The following is a 14,950-nucleotide window of genomic DNA, read 5'->3' on the forward strand; positions in this document are numbered from 1 at the left end:
TGTTGTAACTTTTATATACAGTGCAAGTAAGTGCAGATATAATCATTAGAAACAATCAGTGAGCTGCTTTTGAAACCTTATGACCTTTAACATTTAAATTCTTGTATGTTTTGTATGGTGTGTTCATAACTATATTTGAGGTTCAAGAAAAAAAGAAATTAAGAATTAAACATATCTTGCCTCTCTTTTAAGTCATTCTTTTCTGCCTTCAGTTAAGGTAGGCGGGATTATCATCTTAGGCATTTGTAGTTTTGTGTTAAGTTGCCATCTGATGAGTTAGGAAAGCTTCATTCTTCCTCTGATTCTATTTATTTAAAGTGGTAATATTTGATGTTGCAGGTCATATACTGTATGTGCTGGCACTGAAAATTTATTCTTGTGAATCTTGCTTTCTTGCCAGTTAAATTGGAAGATAGTACTTTGTGTTAGGTGTTGAAGTATGTTATCAAGTCGTTTTTGGCCTAGATGTAATATATTTAAAAACATTAGTTTAATGTTAATGCAAACATGCTTCTACTGACAACATAAAGTGTATAGGAAATAGATAGGATTTTTCTATTAGCAACTTACAGAAATTTGTGACTCTTTGGGTATTGTAAACCACTATAGGAATTATTCAAAATGTGTTCTGTTAAGTCTAGGTCAAAGATATTACTCTTGCACTAATAGTATTGCAAAATTAAAAACTCAGGCTTTTTAAAGGAAAAAAATGCATTCTGAAAGGAGAATAAGGTAAACTGTAATATAAAAGTTTTGAAATTATATAGAGTATGTTCCATAACATCTCATTCTAACAAAGTGGCTTAAAAATAAACTTAGCTCGAAGTTGTTTCTATTTTTGTATTAAGTCAAAAAAAGGGAGATGATTTTATAGTGAATAATTTATGCTAAGTGGTTCCTACTAAGCTATTGAGTATGACTTAAAATAGCTAAATTTATCAATCCTGTGTATATAATTTGTAAGGAAGTCAATAATTGTAGCCTAAATATAGTAGTTTTAAGTGTTTACTGTAACTGTCCAGAAATTTAATCAGACTTAAAATGAATTATTTTGACATTGCACACACTGTTTGAACTGTATGTCTTTGAAATAATTGGAGTCATCTTGGAACACATTTCCAAATACCAACATATGTGGTACAGTGTGGAATGAGATCACCATTTAGTAGGTGCAGGTTGTAAAATGTTTCTATGGAAACTGAGGCTGGACTTTTTTCCTTTTGAAGTTATTTGAGTTGATCAAGAAAGACATTGAAACCCCTGAAAGATTAGAAACCTGGAGGTTTTATTAGCAGAGGAACCTTAAATATTAGATTTAATCTGTTCTTTTCAAACCATAGGATTTTAGGAGGTGTCTTGTATGCCTAGAAACCAAATCCTTTAATACACTTTCATATATTGCCACTCATTTACCCTTTTATGTTTGATAACATATACATATAGTATTAAGAAGCTTAAATATACCCTTATATATTTATTGATATATTGGGCTATATACCCAGTATAGTCTTAATGGTTTCAGAGAAGAATTCTATGGATACATAAATTATTTTCCTGTAGTCACCATTTTATTCTACTTATGAATAAAAATGCTGTAAAGTGATTTAACTTGGGAAGAAAAAACCAGTAGTCTGACTCAATTTTCATACTGCAGAAAATAGGCTGTGGCATTCATATGTTGAAATTTGTAGGTCCATCAGAATGTCACCTCCTAGATTATGTGAAGACAAATACCTCACCAAAAGCTATTTCAATGGCCATTATAGCCTCTCTATTATTCTATTAGTCTTTGGGGATCACCAGCCTGGAATTTAAAGAGAAATATAGAAATATTCCAAATGCATATTTGTACACATAGTTTATTTGATTTGCTAGTTAGATCAATCTATCTCCTTGCAATACACAGGGCAAATCTACTCATTACTGAGAGAGTATCCCATTCTTCTGAGAGATGTTTGTTTGCACAAAATGTCTATTTGTATTCATTCCCTGGGGTGTTAAATTGACCAAGTAGATGATAGGAGGGCTCTAATTATTCAAATAAATTACATCACGTAGGCTGATTTTTAAAGAAATCCCTCAGACTTAACCCTTTGCCTTATTTTGGTGTTCTGGCAAAAACAAGTTACTTCAAATACTCCTCCTGGTTGTATTGATTCTTTCAATATTTTAAATCTCCGATACATAAAAGCCCTGAATCATTTCAGTTGTGCTAGCCATAAACTAACAGACAGCATCTATGTTGGTCACACAGGATATAAAACTCCCATTGGAAATAGAACAGTTGAGGGGCAGGAAAGAAAAGAGCCAAAACATAAGAGGACATGTACCCAAAGGCAAGCTCTGTACCCATCAGTGACTAAATAATAGAGAAAGTTCTACCTGGATAATACAAACAATATTTTTTTTTTTTGCTTCCTGTCTTAATACATTGGCAAAGTAGACAGGAAGATAAAGGTCATGATATGTCATAAATGCTGTGTTGGAAAGAAAGGATGACCTTTACTGAGGTAGTAAAAAAAAAAGAGAGAGAGAGAGAGAGAGAAAGACTCACATGCCATAGGCTGAAAAAAAAGAAATGTAGCAGTGCCACAAATGGGCAGGAAGTAGTAGGTACCTCCAACATGGAGAGAAAAAAAAAAAACCAAAGCAAACTAATAATCTATTTAACACAGGTTTATCTAATACTCTATTTCTGCAGGAGAAATATAAATGTTTTATTTCCTTTGAAATTCTTATCACTAAAATTGCTAGCTATTAATTTTCACCAGAATATTAACCTTGACCAGAAGTTAACTAGTTTGAAAGAGACATCTGAGTTGTGTGAATCCATGTAGAATTGCCCATCCTGTGCTTACTCACAAGCACACTAACCTGCTGCAGCATCCTTGTCTGCCTTTGCTGCCTCTTGAACAAAATTTGGCCGAAGGCAAATGTATCTCAGACTCTGTCTCAAAAAGTATAATTACGGAGACACCAGAGGAACCTCATTATATGGACATCTTTACCTATCAGGTTGTCCTGGATCATGCAACAGTGGAAAACATTTTTTTTAAATAAATTTATTTATTTTATTTATTTATTTTTGGCTGCATTGGGTCTTTGTTGCTGCGCACGGGCTTTATCTAGTTGCGGCGAAGGGGGGCTACTCTTCATTGCTGTGCGCGGGCTTCTCATTGCGGTGGCTTCTCTTGTTGCAGAGCATGGACTCTAGGTGCATGGGCTTCAGTAGCTGTGGCTCACGGGCTCAGTAGTTGTGGCTTGTGGGTTCTAGAGCGCAGGCTCTGTAGTTGTGGCTTGCAGGCTCTAGAGTGCAGGCTCAGTAGTTGTGGCGCACAGGCTTAGTTGCTCCACAACATGTGGGATCTTCCCAGACCAGGCTTCGAACCCATGTCCCCTGCATTGGCAGGCGGATTCTTAACCACTGTGCCACCAGGGAAGCCCAACAGTGGAAAACATTTTAATGAGGCTTTAATTAAATCTGCAGAGATTTTTAAAAAATAATGCTTATTAGAATTTTTTAATCATATTCATTATAGAATATATGGAAGTTATAGAAAAGTATGAAGAAGTAAACAAAAATCATCCATAATCCCCAGAAATATGGGTGTATATGTACACCCTGTGTGAAATATATATTTTACATATATATGTATATTATTTTTAAAATATTTAGATCATAATGTATGCACATTTTTATATCTTCTTTTTAAAATACCATATCTTGAACATTTCCTCCAACTATAAAAATTATTGGCATTCAGGATTTTTAATGACTGCATAATATGTATATATTCCTGCCCATAGTGCTTTGAAAGTAGCCTATTTGTCTACAGGTGAGCTTAGGTGAATGAGTTGATTATGCCTGCTTCTATGCAGAAAAACACTAATGGCTATTCAAAACAAACGGAAATGTCACCAAGCTTTGAAAACGTTGTAAGTGAAGAATTCCCTGTGTATGTAATAAGTACAATAAGCTAAACAATAAAACCCAACTAGACAGTGATTCTGGGTGGAGGAAATGAATCCTAGGAGACTATACAGAATGAGAAAGATGTTGAGATTTTTCAGATTTTTCACACACAAATGTATCCTTTACTTATATGTTCTGGTTGGCACTTTTAGGAAACTAAGGCATGTTTTTTTTTCCACTTTATTTCTTATGCATTATGATTTTTTAATATGTTCACTATACTAAAGGTACAAGCTGAACGTTCTATCAACATTGTTCAGGCAAGGAATGTGGGCTGAAACTAAAAGGCATGCCAGCTTCAAGCACGAATCTATACAACTACATTTAGGAGTTCTGAATTTGGGTGTTTCTCTCCTTTAAAATTCAAAATATAGATCTACTGTTGAAACTTATGTCAGTTGTATTGGGAAGATTTTATGTCTTAAAAAATACTCAAGGCAGGGACTTCCCTGGTGGCCAGTGGTTGGGAATCTGCCTGCCAGAGCAGGGGACATGGGTTTGAGCCCTGGTCCTGGAGGATCCCACATGCCGTGGAGCACCTAAGCCCGTGCACCACAACTACTGAGCCTGCGCTCTAGAGCCTGCGAGCCACAACTACTGAAGCCCACACGCCTGGAGCCGGTGCTCCACAACGGGAGAGGCCACTGCAGTGAGAGGCCCGCACACCACGGCAAAGGGTAGCCCCCGCTTGCCGCAGCTGGAAAGGGCCCGCGCGCAGCAACGAGGACCCAATGCAGCCAAAAATTAATTAATTAATTAATTAATTTAAAAAAAAAAAACCTCAAGGCAGAATTGAAAGTCAAATCTGTAATATCAGTATGTCCTTGTTATTGTACGTTATTCTCTGGACAGCATTTCTTTTGCTGCAGATAGGACCTTTAGCATGTTTTATTCAGTTTGCTCCAAACTCTTCTCATTGTAGTCTTCATGCCCTCATATAATCAATCTTTATACTCAAAGGTCAGCATGAGCTACTATATTCCCAAAGCAGGAGGAATATGACAAAAATACAATTTGTAGAGGGAAAACACTCCATGGCCCCAGATAGTTAAAGGTCTTCAGACACCTTCTGTGAAACAGAATAATTTCACAATGGTTTTATGCTAACAAAAATGAATTACCATTGGCATGTTTTACCAAATAAGCAGAATCAAGGGAACAAGGTTGCAACTTAACAGGACAGCAGTCTGCTGTAAAAGCTTATTAAAGTAATAGTTGATAAACCATTTATGAGAAGAACAAAACACAAGCTGGGCTTAGTAGTTAAAATTTATATTCCTTTGTTGTTCAAAATAGGACACTCCCTTCATCCCCTAATAAAGTCCAAATGATTTTAGTAGCATCTTCTTAGCTTATTCCAAGCATTCTCAATACCACTTTGCTGTTTTAAAGAAGATACAAGTCTTGTTTATATTTCCGTTCAGCTTGTTATGATTTATGAGCAGCTCACAAGTCTTTATTTATTGAACTCATCTATCAAACACAACTCTAAATACCCCGCCAAGGCTCTGGGAAGCTGAGTGGATGCTCTTTTGAATTGGTTTCCTAATAACAGAATAGGCAGATATGAATGATCATTTATCGCATGGTTGGCCTTTCTGATATAGATCAGCGTGTATGGCAGTTGCAAAAGTCATCATCTCCTAACTTCTCCTTTTTCACATTTGTCTCATTTTCTTAAAAAAAGAAAAGAGTTAAAAGGCCCATTTCTGATTGTTTTCCAATCAGATGAGTCCTATAGGAGGAAAAAGTAATAAAGTATGATCCTTGAGCTGGTCATCATGATCATGTGTTTTATTTCTCTAAGGCTAGTAGGATAAATGTTGTGGGTTAGTAATAAGTAAACAGTCAGTAAGCCAGATCAACTTTAACCAGAAGGCAAAGTGTCAGCTATGACTGACTCATAAACTAAAATATGAAAATCTATAAAGAAATGCTTTTATCTTTTCATTCCTTGTATCCCTCTTATTAATCAGTTGTTGTTGCATTATTGTGATCTCATTAGCTTGGTTACTTGGCATATTTTGTCAGTGGTTAAACTGCTAATGAATATCCTATTTACTCTCCATGTACCATAGAAATCATAGAGCAATAAGCAGTAACAAAAGCTGTTTGTTTTAGGTAATGAAGTACTAGTGATTTGTGTGGGAAATGGCAGTTTATATTCTGAAAGATTACCAAGAGGCTCTTGATCACTTTAAAAATAAAAATGCCTGCCACAATTAAGATTTTATGCTGTCTAAAAGTAGGGATACTTATTTTTTAATCCAATAATCTTAAAGCATTTTATTAAAAGAAAAAAGCATGGGGCACTTTTTTCAAGGTATGTTTCCATCTTGTTTATTTTGATCTTACCATATTCCTAAAAGTAAACCAGAGAAACTTCCATGCTGGTGGGAGGGAATAGTGAGTGATCCCAACTAAATAGAAAAATGTCCATTGAGCCATGAAATAGTTAACACAAGCACACAGCTAACAAACTTGGAGTTTAGTTGGTAGTGTTTTAGACTCTCTTGTGTTAGGCTGTGTTCCTTTTCCTGACACATTAGCTGCTACTTCACTAATGTTTCCCAAATACCAAACCCACTCAGCCAAATAACTTTAAGACTTGGAGCATTTCTGCATTTCTTAAGATAAGAATCAAAGTTTGAAGTGAGGAAAAGAAAGAAATGGAACTCACTGCAGCCTAAAATCATCAAGGAAAAATTTTTATCTTTACTAATGCAGAAGCCATTTATAACATAGTATTCATTCCAGAATCATTTATTGAGTATCTGCTATAATAGGAACAGTACTAATCACTGGAAATATGACAATATATAAGAAATGAGAGGGGGTTATTTTTATATAAAATCACATTTATACCTTGCCATTTGTCCCTTCTCAGATAATTTTAATGTATGAAAAATGTTTTTTTAGATCATTTTAGAGAATTTTATCATACATGTAAGGTATGTTGCCAGTGGTAAGTGAAAACTATTAAAGAGAATAGACAATAGAAAACTTTTCTACTTTTTCAAGCCAAAAAGAAACCAGTCATTATTCTTTAGGCCAGCTTTGTGCAAATTACTATTGTATATGTAGGTATTGACTAATTTATTAGAGTCTTATAAGTTATAATAAAAAGAAGACAAGCCAGGATAGGACAAAAAAAAGAAACTTTTTCGGTTAAATCATAAACCTGGCACCTGAGCTCAGTAGACTGTTACTTTAAAAAGAAAAAAAAAATTTAATATAGTAAGATTGACAGGTCTGAGGTGAATTCACAGGAAAGAGATACAGCCAGTCCAGAAAAGATAAGGGAACCTGGATCCAGTATAGTGATACTTAGAAGGTGGATCCCTCGGTTAGGCTGTCTCCTTCAAATCCAAGTTCAACATGCTACCGGCTGTGCACCTTAGTACTGTGCCATTAGATTCCTCATCTAAAATGAGGACAGTAAGTATTTCACAAAGGTTAAATGTGTTCTCTCGTATAAAGCGCTCAATAAAGTGACTTGGTCATGCTGAGCTCTCAAAAAGTATTAGCTGCTATTATTATTATTGTCATTTGTAGTTTATAAAGTACTTCTTTATATGTTATCTCTGTTGAGAATAAGTAGGGTAATTATACCTCCCAGTTTTTCCAGGATTGTACCAGTTTATGCCTAGTATAAATATTAACAACACCCCTTTCTTTTCTCAAATGTGTCCCAGTTTGGTAATTAAATTATATGGTCTGCTTAGCAGCAGGACCCAGAATAAAATTAGAGAATACTACCCCGAAACACATAGGTTAACTGAGCTGAGGAAAAGGGGTCATAACTGGGAAGTATCTAGGGGACGCAGGTTACCCTCAATCACAAGTCAGTTGCACAAAGGTCGAGCAGCTTTAATACCATTCCAGACAGCCTTTTCCATCGAAGGCAGGGGTGAGGGTCTGTTCTGAAGAAGAAGGGGTAGTCCTTCAGCATGACAATTATGGGGTGATAAGAATCTCAGGGGAGTACTGGTGGGAAGGAGGGAAAAGGTGATGTTGACAAATCGGCATCGATGAATCAAATGACTTTGTGATTCACTGGTGAGAGAAAAATGAATCTAGTTTTCTGGATTGATTGTCCCAAAACATGGTTTCATCACTGAGAGAGATAACTATAAAAAAAATAAAGTATGGGGAGAAGATTAAGAGCCCAGGTTTAGACATGTTGAGTTCAAAATCCCATTGAAATAGACATTCAATCCAAGTGGAAATTTCCAGATGGCAGTTTTATATACCACTAAGTTCTAGGTTCTAGGAAATCTCCAGATTTTGGAGTCACTTGTCTGAATGTAGCAGCTTAAGCTTTGTGAGTGGCTGAGATCACTTAGTAGGAAGAAGCCTTAGCCAGGGACAATAAAAGTATGCCAGGGAAAGACCTCAGAAAACAGGAACATTCCATATGTTGGGCAGAATAAGAGGAAGCCAAGATGACAGGTGAAGATCTGGAAAGAACAATATTATAAGGAGAGAGGTTCTGAAGGAACTATAAAGGGGTATATGCCACCAGTAGGTCAGGATGAAGAGTCTATTGGCTTTGGCAACTAGGAGCTCTTGAGCAACTCATGCAGAAGCCATACAGGAGTGAAGTAGGGAGTGGAAGCAAATGCCTTCGATTTAGGAAGAAAGAGGATATGAGGAAGGATGAAGCAGCACATAACCCCACACTGTCCAGTATGGTAGATACTAACCGCATGTGGCTATTTAACTTTGAATATAAATGAATTAAAAGTAAGTAAACTTAAAAGTTAAGTTTCTCAGTCTTACTGGCCACATTACAAATACTCAATAGTCCCATGTGTCTAGGAGCTATCATATTGGCAGCACAGGTATAGACTGTTTCCATTATCATAGAAAGCTCTTGTAGATGGTGCTGGAACTTGTTAAAGAAAGAGGGAAAATGAAAAAGCTTGAAAGACATGCTTTGTCACAGGAGGGTCTCTTCTCGCCTCCATGACCACTCAAGATAAGCCCGAAGTGAGTGTGTTTATAGCCTGAGTCTAATCTTTGGCAGAGTAATTGTATTAGAAAGGAAAGAAAAAGGAGATGGGAAAGGCTTCAGAAGGCTCAGGGAGGGCTGGCATCCAGAACACTGGGGTAGGGATAGTTCTTTCTCCAAAAATAGACTAATTAAAAAAAAAAAAAAAAAAGGAGAGAGAGAGAAAGTGCAGAAGTGCAGGTACAACCTTCTTTGGCAAAATCAGGAAGCAAATCACAAAGGCAGCCGTAATGACTTGTTGAGAAAATAGAGGGCTGTAAACTTAAAGGTGGCTTTTTTCCATTATGAAAATCCCAGTACTTCAATATGAAACAGAAACTGATTTTTTAAAATTATAGGTAAACAATAGATTGAATCAGATGCATGTTGCAACTAGAGTTTATATCTTTGTCGTTAGTAATTATAATAGCTATAATTTAGTGATATCTACTTTATGAAATACACTGGACTGGGCATTTTACATTAACTATCTTCTTTAAATCCACAAAACAATTTTTAAGGGTAGTTTTCATTATCTATTTTAAAAGGTTAAGTAACTTGCTTAAAGGCACAGAATAGCTATTAAGTGTCAGGGATTGGATCCGAACACTAGTGTGAAGTGCAGACCAGACATTGGGTAATAACAATACAAGGAAAGAGCAGAGTGCTGTAGGTGCACATAGCAGCAACCCGTAATCTGACTGTCAAGGCAGGCTTCTTGGATGTAAGTGACGCCTAAGTAACATCTGAAGGTTGAGGAACTAGTTGATTACTAGGGAGAGAATGTCCCAGGAAGAAGAAACAATATCTTCTTAGAGTTGACATTCAAGGAAGTAAAAGTCCAAAATGGCTATAATATAAACTGAAAAGAAAAAGAGAATATTGAGAAATGAAACTGGGGTAGAGACCACCCAACTTCCTCTGTTTATATTCTGTTCCATCCATTGTACTCAAGGTTAGGTAGATTTCCTCAATCAAGATCTTAATATGACTAAGAAAGACGGTTAACGTTTTGGGATTTCATATATTCCATACACCAGAAGAGAGAAAAAAAGAAACCTTTCTGGTTTGTGTATAAGAATGTAAGAGGTAGCCATCTAGTGGCTCCTGCGTGTACTCTCGAGAAGTGAGATGCTGCTCTGAAGCTATGTTCTCACAAGGCCAGTGCATTTGTGTGGAGCCAAGCCTCTTACATTGCTAAATTTTTGTTTTCCTAACCCAGTGATCATTGTAAATGATCATTTCAAAGGAACCGAGTACTCTGTATTTGGTATTTTATCACAGCTTTTAGATTTTTACTGACAAACCTGAATAACTATTCATAGTTCTAAGCCTGTGTTCCTCCATCAACATTAGCCTAATGTCATAGATTTAAGTTTTAAAATTGTGTTCTTTTTCTGTTCCTGAAATCATCTTGTTTTTATCTTCTATATAAAATGTTTCATTGCACAACAGCATATTAGGCTATTTATATTTAGTGTGTGGGGCAGGAGAATTACACAGTAATGGGTTAATTTCTCTTCTGTAAGGCAGAATGCCACTGTGACCTACCGGAATTGGTTGCATTGTAATTTGCTTTGTTCATTTTACTGATATTGGCCCTAATACTTGGTAATTATTTTCTGATTGAAGATCTCACCTAGGATAAGCTGCTTTCATGGGCAAGAATTGAAAACCTACTTTGAATCATTAAACCAAGATTATTTATAAACATGACAGGATCTCAGCATCATTTTGGAAAGACTTCATATCCCCTTGCACCAATATTTTAATAACATATTCTTTAGTGGAATGTATCCTGGCTAAACCAGTTATTATTTTTATTTCCTAATGGTCATAAAAAAGATTTTATAAATGTTATCTGATTGTGCTATAAATGTAATTAAAACTTAAGCAAAAGGACTCCACAATCATAAGTTTCATTAGCAGCACTTCGTATAGAGTGAGAAAAGGAAGAACTGTGGGTTTCCTTTGGGTTTGGGTTAGAAAAGCAGATTTATGATTCCATTGAGAATATACATGTTTCCCATTCACACAGTTGATGTGAATGGATTTGAAGCCACAGATGTAACTGATGAGGATTAAAATGCTTCATGAGCCTTCCATAGTCGTATGTTGTATCTGTTGTAATATTTTATAAATAATTTGTTTTCATGGAATTATATTATCATATCCAAGTTTACTTCTTAGTACAGGAAGACATGAAATACATTTCAGTGATGTATCATTCCAATGATACTAGTTTGTTAAAATCTCTTTTGCTTGAAACTGATTTAAAAATATTCTTTTCTCACAAAATTATGTTTTCTGGAATTTATTCATTTCTTATTTAAAATAAACAACTGGAGCTACTTACAGTAACACAGTTAACAAAATAATAAAACTTTGGTTTTCCAGTTGCCAAGTGGATGTTAGATTTTCTGTGTTTTATAGCACCTGCTCAAAAATATACATTTAATTTTTTGTGGATTACATTTTAATAGGCTTTTAGAAGACAACTTCAAAGGGTTTGCCTGTGAAGTTAGCTGTTTTTTGATGTAGCTGTTGATAATATTTTATTTTAGAAAGCTGATGAACTCTGACTTCCAAATCAATCCAAACTAACCTTGTTGAAAACCATTTATTGAAACATGCCCTGCAGTCACATATGCATTATTTTGTTTCTACTATTATGCTAATAGAGGTTATTTAGTGTTGTTGGCTCCTGAGATAACAGAAGGCAATGGGTGGTTTGTAAAATGAAATGTGAAGCATATTATTTTTTCATTGTTCTGGAAAATCATCTTTTTCTCCCCATGCTTGAACATCTGAGAGCAACCTTCTCTCTCACTTAGTATGAGGAATCAGGAGGTGATATTATTTAAGGCACAAAATTTTGTAAATTTTGCAATCTTATCAACTCTCCACCCCTTATCTCTTCTCTTTTTTTCACAGGTGATTTCTATTCACTACTTTCCAAGCTGCTAGGAGAAAGGGAAGATGTTGTTCATGTGCATAAATATAATCCTACAGAAAAGGCAGAATCAGAGTCAGACCTGGTAGCTGAGATTGCAAATGTAGTCCAAAAGAAGGATCTTGGTCAGTCTGATGCCAGAGAGAGTGCAGAACATGAGAGGGACAATGCTCTTCTTGTCAGAGACAGAATTCACAAATTCCACAGACTAGCATCTACTTTGAGGCCACCGGAGAGCAGAGTTTTGTCATTACAGCAGCCGCTACCCGGTGAAGGCACCTGGGAACCAGAACACACAGGAGGTGCGTTTAGGGCTTCTTTTAAAGAATAAAATGTGAAACGCTACAATCCACATAAGCAAAATCTGAAGGGAATAAAAATTAATGGGTGAGAAAGCTCACCAATGAAAAGGACTTATCATTAGAAAAAACATGACTCATATTTGGGTTGTCAGATATCACCTTTGTTTGAGTTTTCCTTTTTGTTTTGGTCCAGTACTATCAATATGTAAATTCAGTTTCTGTTCAGTTGATGAGCCAGAATTACTAAGACCCAAAATCTTTGTATCATATTGAGGTGGGTGGCATATGAAATTCAGGGTAACAGATTCTTACCAAATCAACATTCTCCGTTTAGCTCAATGAGAATAAACTGAAAATTCAAACCTGATATGTAAAGTCCTGGTGTATGAAATGGTTATACACTACCTTCCTTTAAGGTAATTAAATTCCTCTCAGAGGAATCTTAACACTTCCAACATTCTCATCCAATTGACTTGTAAAATGTAACCATTTTTATGACTTTGATTTCTTAAGTTCCATTATCAATTACTATCTTAATTGGAAAGTTGAGTAGTTATATCTGAAGGGACCTCCAGCAAGTCAGTAACTATCAGATTTATCTTTACTTCTAACCAGGATTGGCTTCTGTAATTAGAGGACAATACCTTATTCCCTTCAGGTTTCTGTACCAGCAAGCTATGGATGCCTCATCTTTGTCTTTAATTGTGTTGTGGCTTCTGTGATATGGATTGTGTTTCATGTTACTTGCTAATGTGGAAAGCCAGATAATACAGCATGTGGAGATAATCCCCCAAAAAAGTAACGGCTATGCATGCATGGCAGCTGTCCATGCGTGGGCTGGAATGGCACAGGCTGCCAGCTTGATGTTTTCAAATACAGCTTTGCAGGAAGCCATACATTATTCAACACCCAACTGATTTTTATTTATAATTGAAAAAAATTAGGATGCAGTGCCTTTTGCTCACACAGGAGTTTCAAGCATTGTCCGTTAGGACTGGCCTAATAGTCTCTATGAGATGTTAAATGGAACCCAGATTTTTACCTCTTCATATTTAAACAGGGTCAGCCCTGCTCTAACTCCTTCTAAATTTACCTAATAAAACTGTGTTTCTCAAGAGGTGGTCCCTGGACCCTCTTGCATCAGAATCACCTAGGGTAATTATGAAAAATCTAGACTCCTGAATCCTACTAAGAGCAACTGAATTGGCATCTCTGAGTATGGTGTCTAGAAATCTGCAGTTTATCATGCCCCTATCCATTTCATAGAAAGACTGGAGTGTCTGTCTGAACGTCTGTATTAAGGACAGTAAATTGTAACCCTAACAACACATAAATATAAAAGGGAAAAGGGCCTCTTTGGTGAGAACACAATTCTATTCAAGCATGAAATGTTAGAGTTGCATCATGCTTTATTCCATGACTTGTCTTTTTTTTTTATTGAAGTATTTATTTTTTATTGAAGTAACATTGGTTTATAACATTATATATGTTTCACGTGTACAATATTATATTTTTATTTCTGTATACCCTACAGTGTGCTCACCACCAAAAATTTAGTTTCTAGTTATCTATGACTTGCCTTTGTTACTCTATGATTTGAAATAATATCATGGTCATTTATAGGCATCATAAATGTCAATGTAAAAATCACAGTTTGACTTAAGGAATTGTATTCCTAAAACCTACTTAGTTTTTCTAAGAAAGAAATGCTTAAAATACTCAAAATACACTTACTGGCCAAATCTCCTTATACCTTCCAAGGTAGTCAGAATGGCAGTGTCCAGGAAAAAAATGTTTCTCCAGGATCTGGTACAGGAAGTTTCCTTTCATTTTAAGTATGTGGGTGAATGTCATTGAAATAAATAAAGCAATGAGTTACAGAAACATACAGCACAAATTCTAGTTACAGGAAGAAAATGTGCATGTATTTCCTTTCTGAAATGACTTATTTTAGTGTTACTTCACTACTCTGATTCAAAATTTTTAAAAAATTAAATGCAAAATAACAAAACTCATATTTAGGTAAGCTATTTCTAAAAGTCTTTTCAATTTTCTTTCACTGTTTACCATAACACTATCTAATACCTAACTTTAATTAAAGAAAAGCACTTAATAAATGCTATAATATGTTAACAATAATTATGATTATAATTGCTACCATTAATGTCAAGTTGGACTAAGATTTCAAAAATTTAAACACCAAAGTAGTAGAACTAAGTATTAATTATTTTAGCTTAAGTAGCATCCATGAGAGAATTTTCTTGCAATGTGTAGGAAAGCTGCAAAAATTGGCACTCTGAGTTGATAAATTGAGAAAATGACTTGGCAGTGTTCTATCATAATGGGAGTTTGTGGCTCTTCAAATCGCTGATCACTTACATTGATCTGCCGTGATGTTTTCCTGTAATATATGATGTACAGTGTGAAAATATCCAATCTGGTAAATTGAGAGGCAAATGCACTTCTTTTTACACTTAACATAGTTTGGTTTCTACCATTAGTTTGACATCTATATTGAGACAGCATTAATAGAGTAGAAAGAAAATCATAGTCTTTATTCTAGTTGCCTTCTGGAAACTAGATTCATTGAAAAATAAATTTAAAACTGCAGACAGCTATTCTCTTGCTGTTAGATCTGATTGGACTACTATTTGCTAGCATATGGAAGCCTGATTCAACATTTGTTACACACCCTTGGACATAAAATACATCTGCATTTGTGTGATGCT

The 14,950-nt window shown here is 35.4% G+C and overlaps 1 protein-coding gene across 10 annotated transcripts in view; it reads left to right on the forward strand.

Moving 5' to 3' along the window:
• The window catches only part of PAM (peptidylglycine alpha-amidating monooxygenase), a 281,270-nt gene that overhangs the window by 226,940 nt on the left and 39,380 nt on the right, over window positions 1-14,950 (forward strand). For 7 of the 10 annotated variants that reach the window (XM_057539715.1, XM_057539716.1, XM_007191820.2 and 4 more), the window contains one exon: window positions 11,901-12,221. The exons of the other annotated variants lie outside the window; for them this stretch is intronic. In XM_057539715.1, the coding sequence (XP_057395698.1) occupies window positions 11,901-12,221 (321 nt within the window). The remainder of the gene's footprint in view (window positions 1-11,900; window positions 12,222-14,950) is intronic. 10 annotated transcript variants of the gene reach the window in all.

This window comes from Balaenoptera acutorostrata, chromosome 2 (genome assembly GCF_949987535.1).
Source record: "Balaenoptera acutorostrata chromosome 2, mBalAcu1.1, whole genome shotgun sequence".
In the NCBI taxonomy this organism is placed as follows: Eukaryota; Metazoa; Chordata; class Mammalia; order Artiodactyla; family Balaenopteridae; genus Balaenoptera; species Balaenoptera acutorostrata.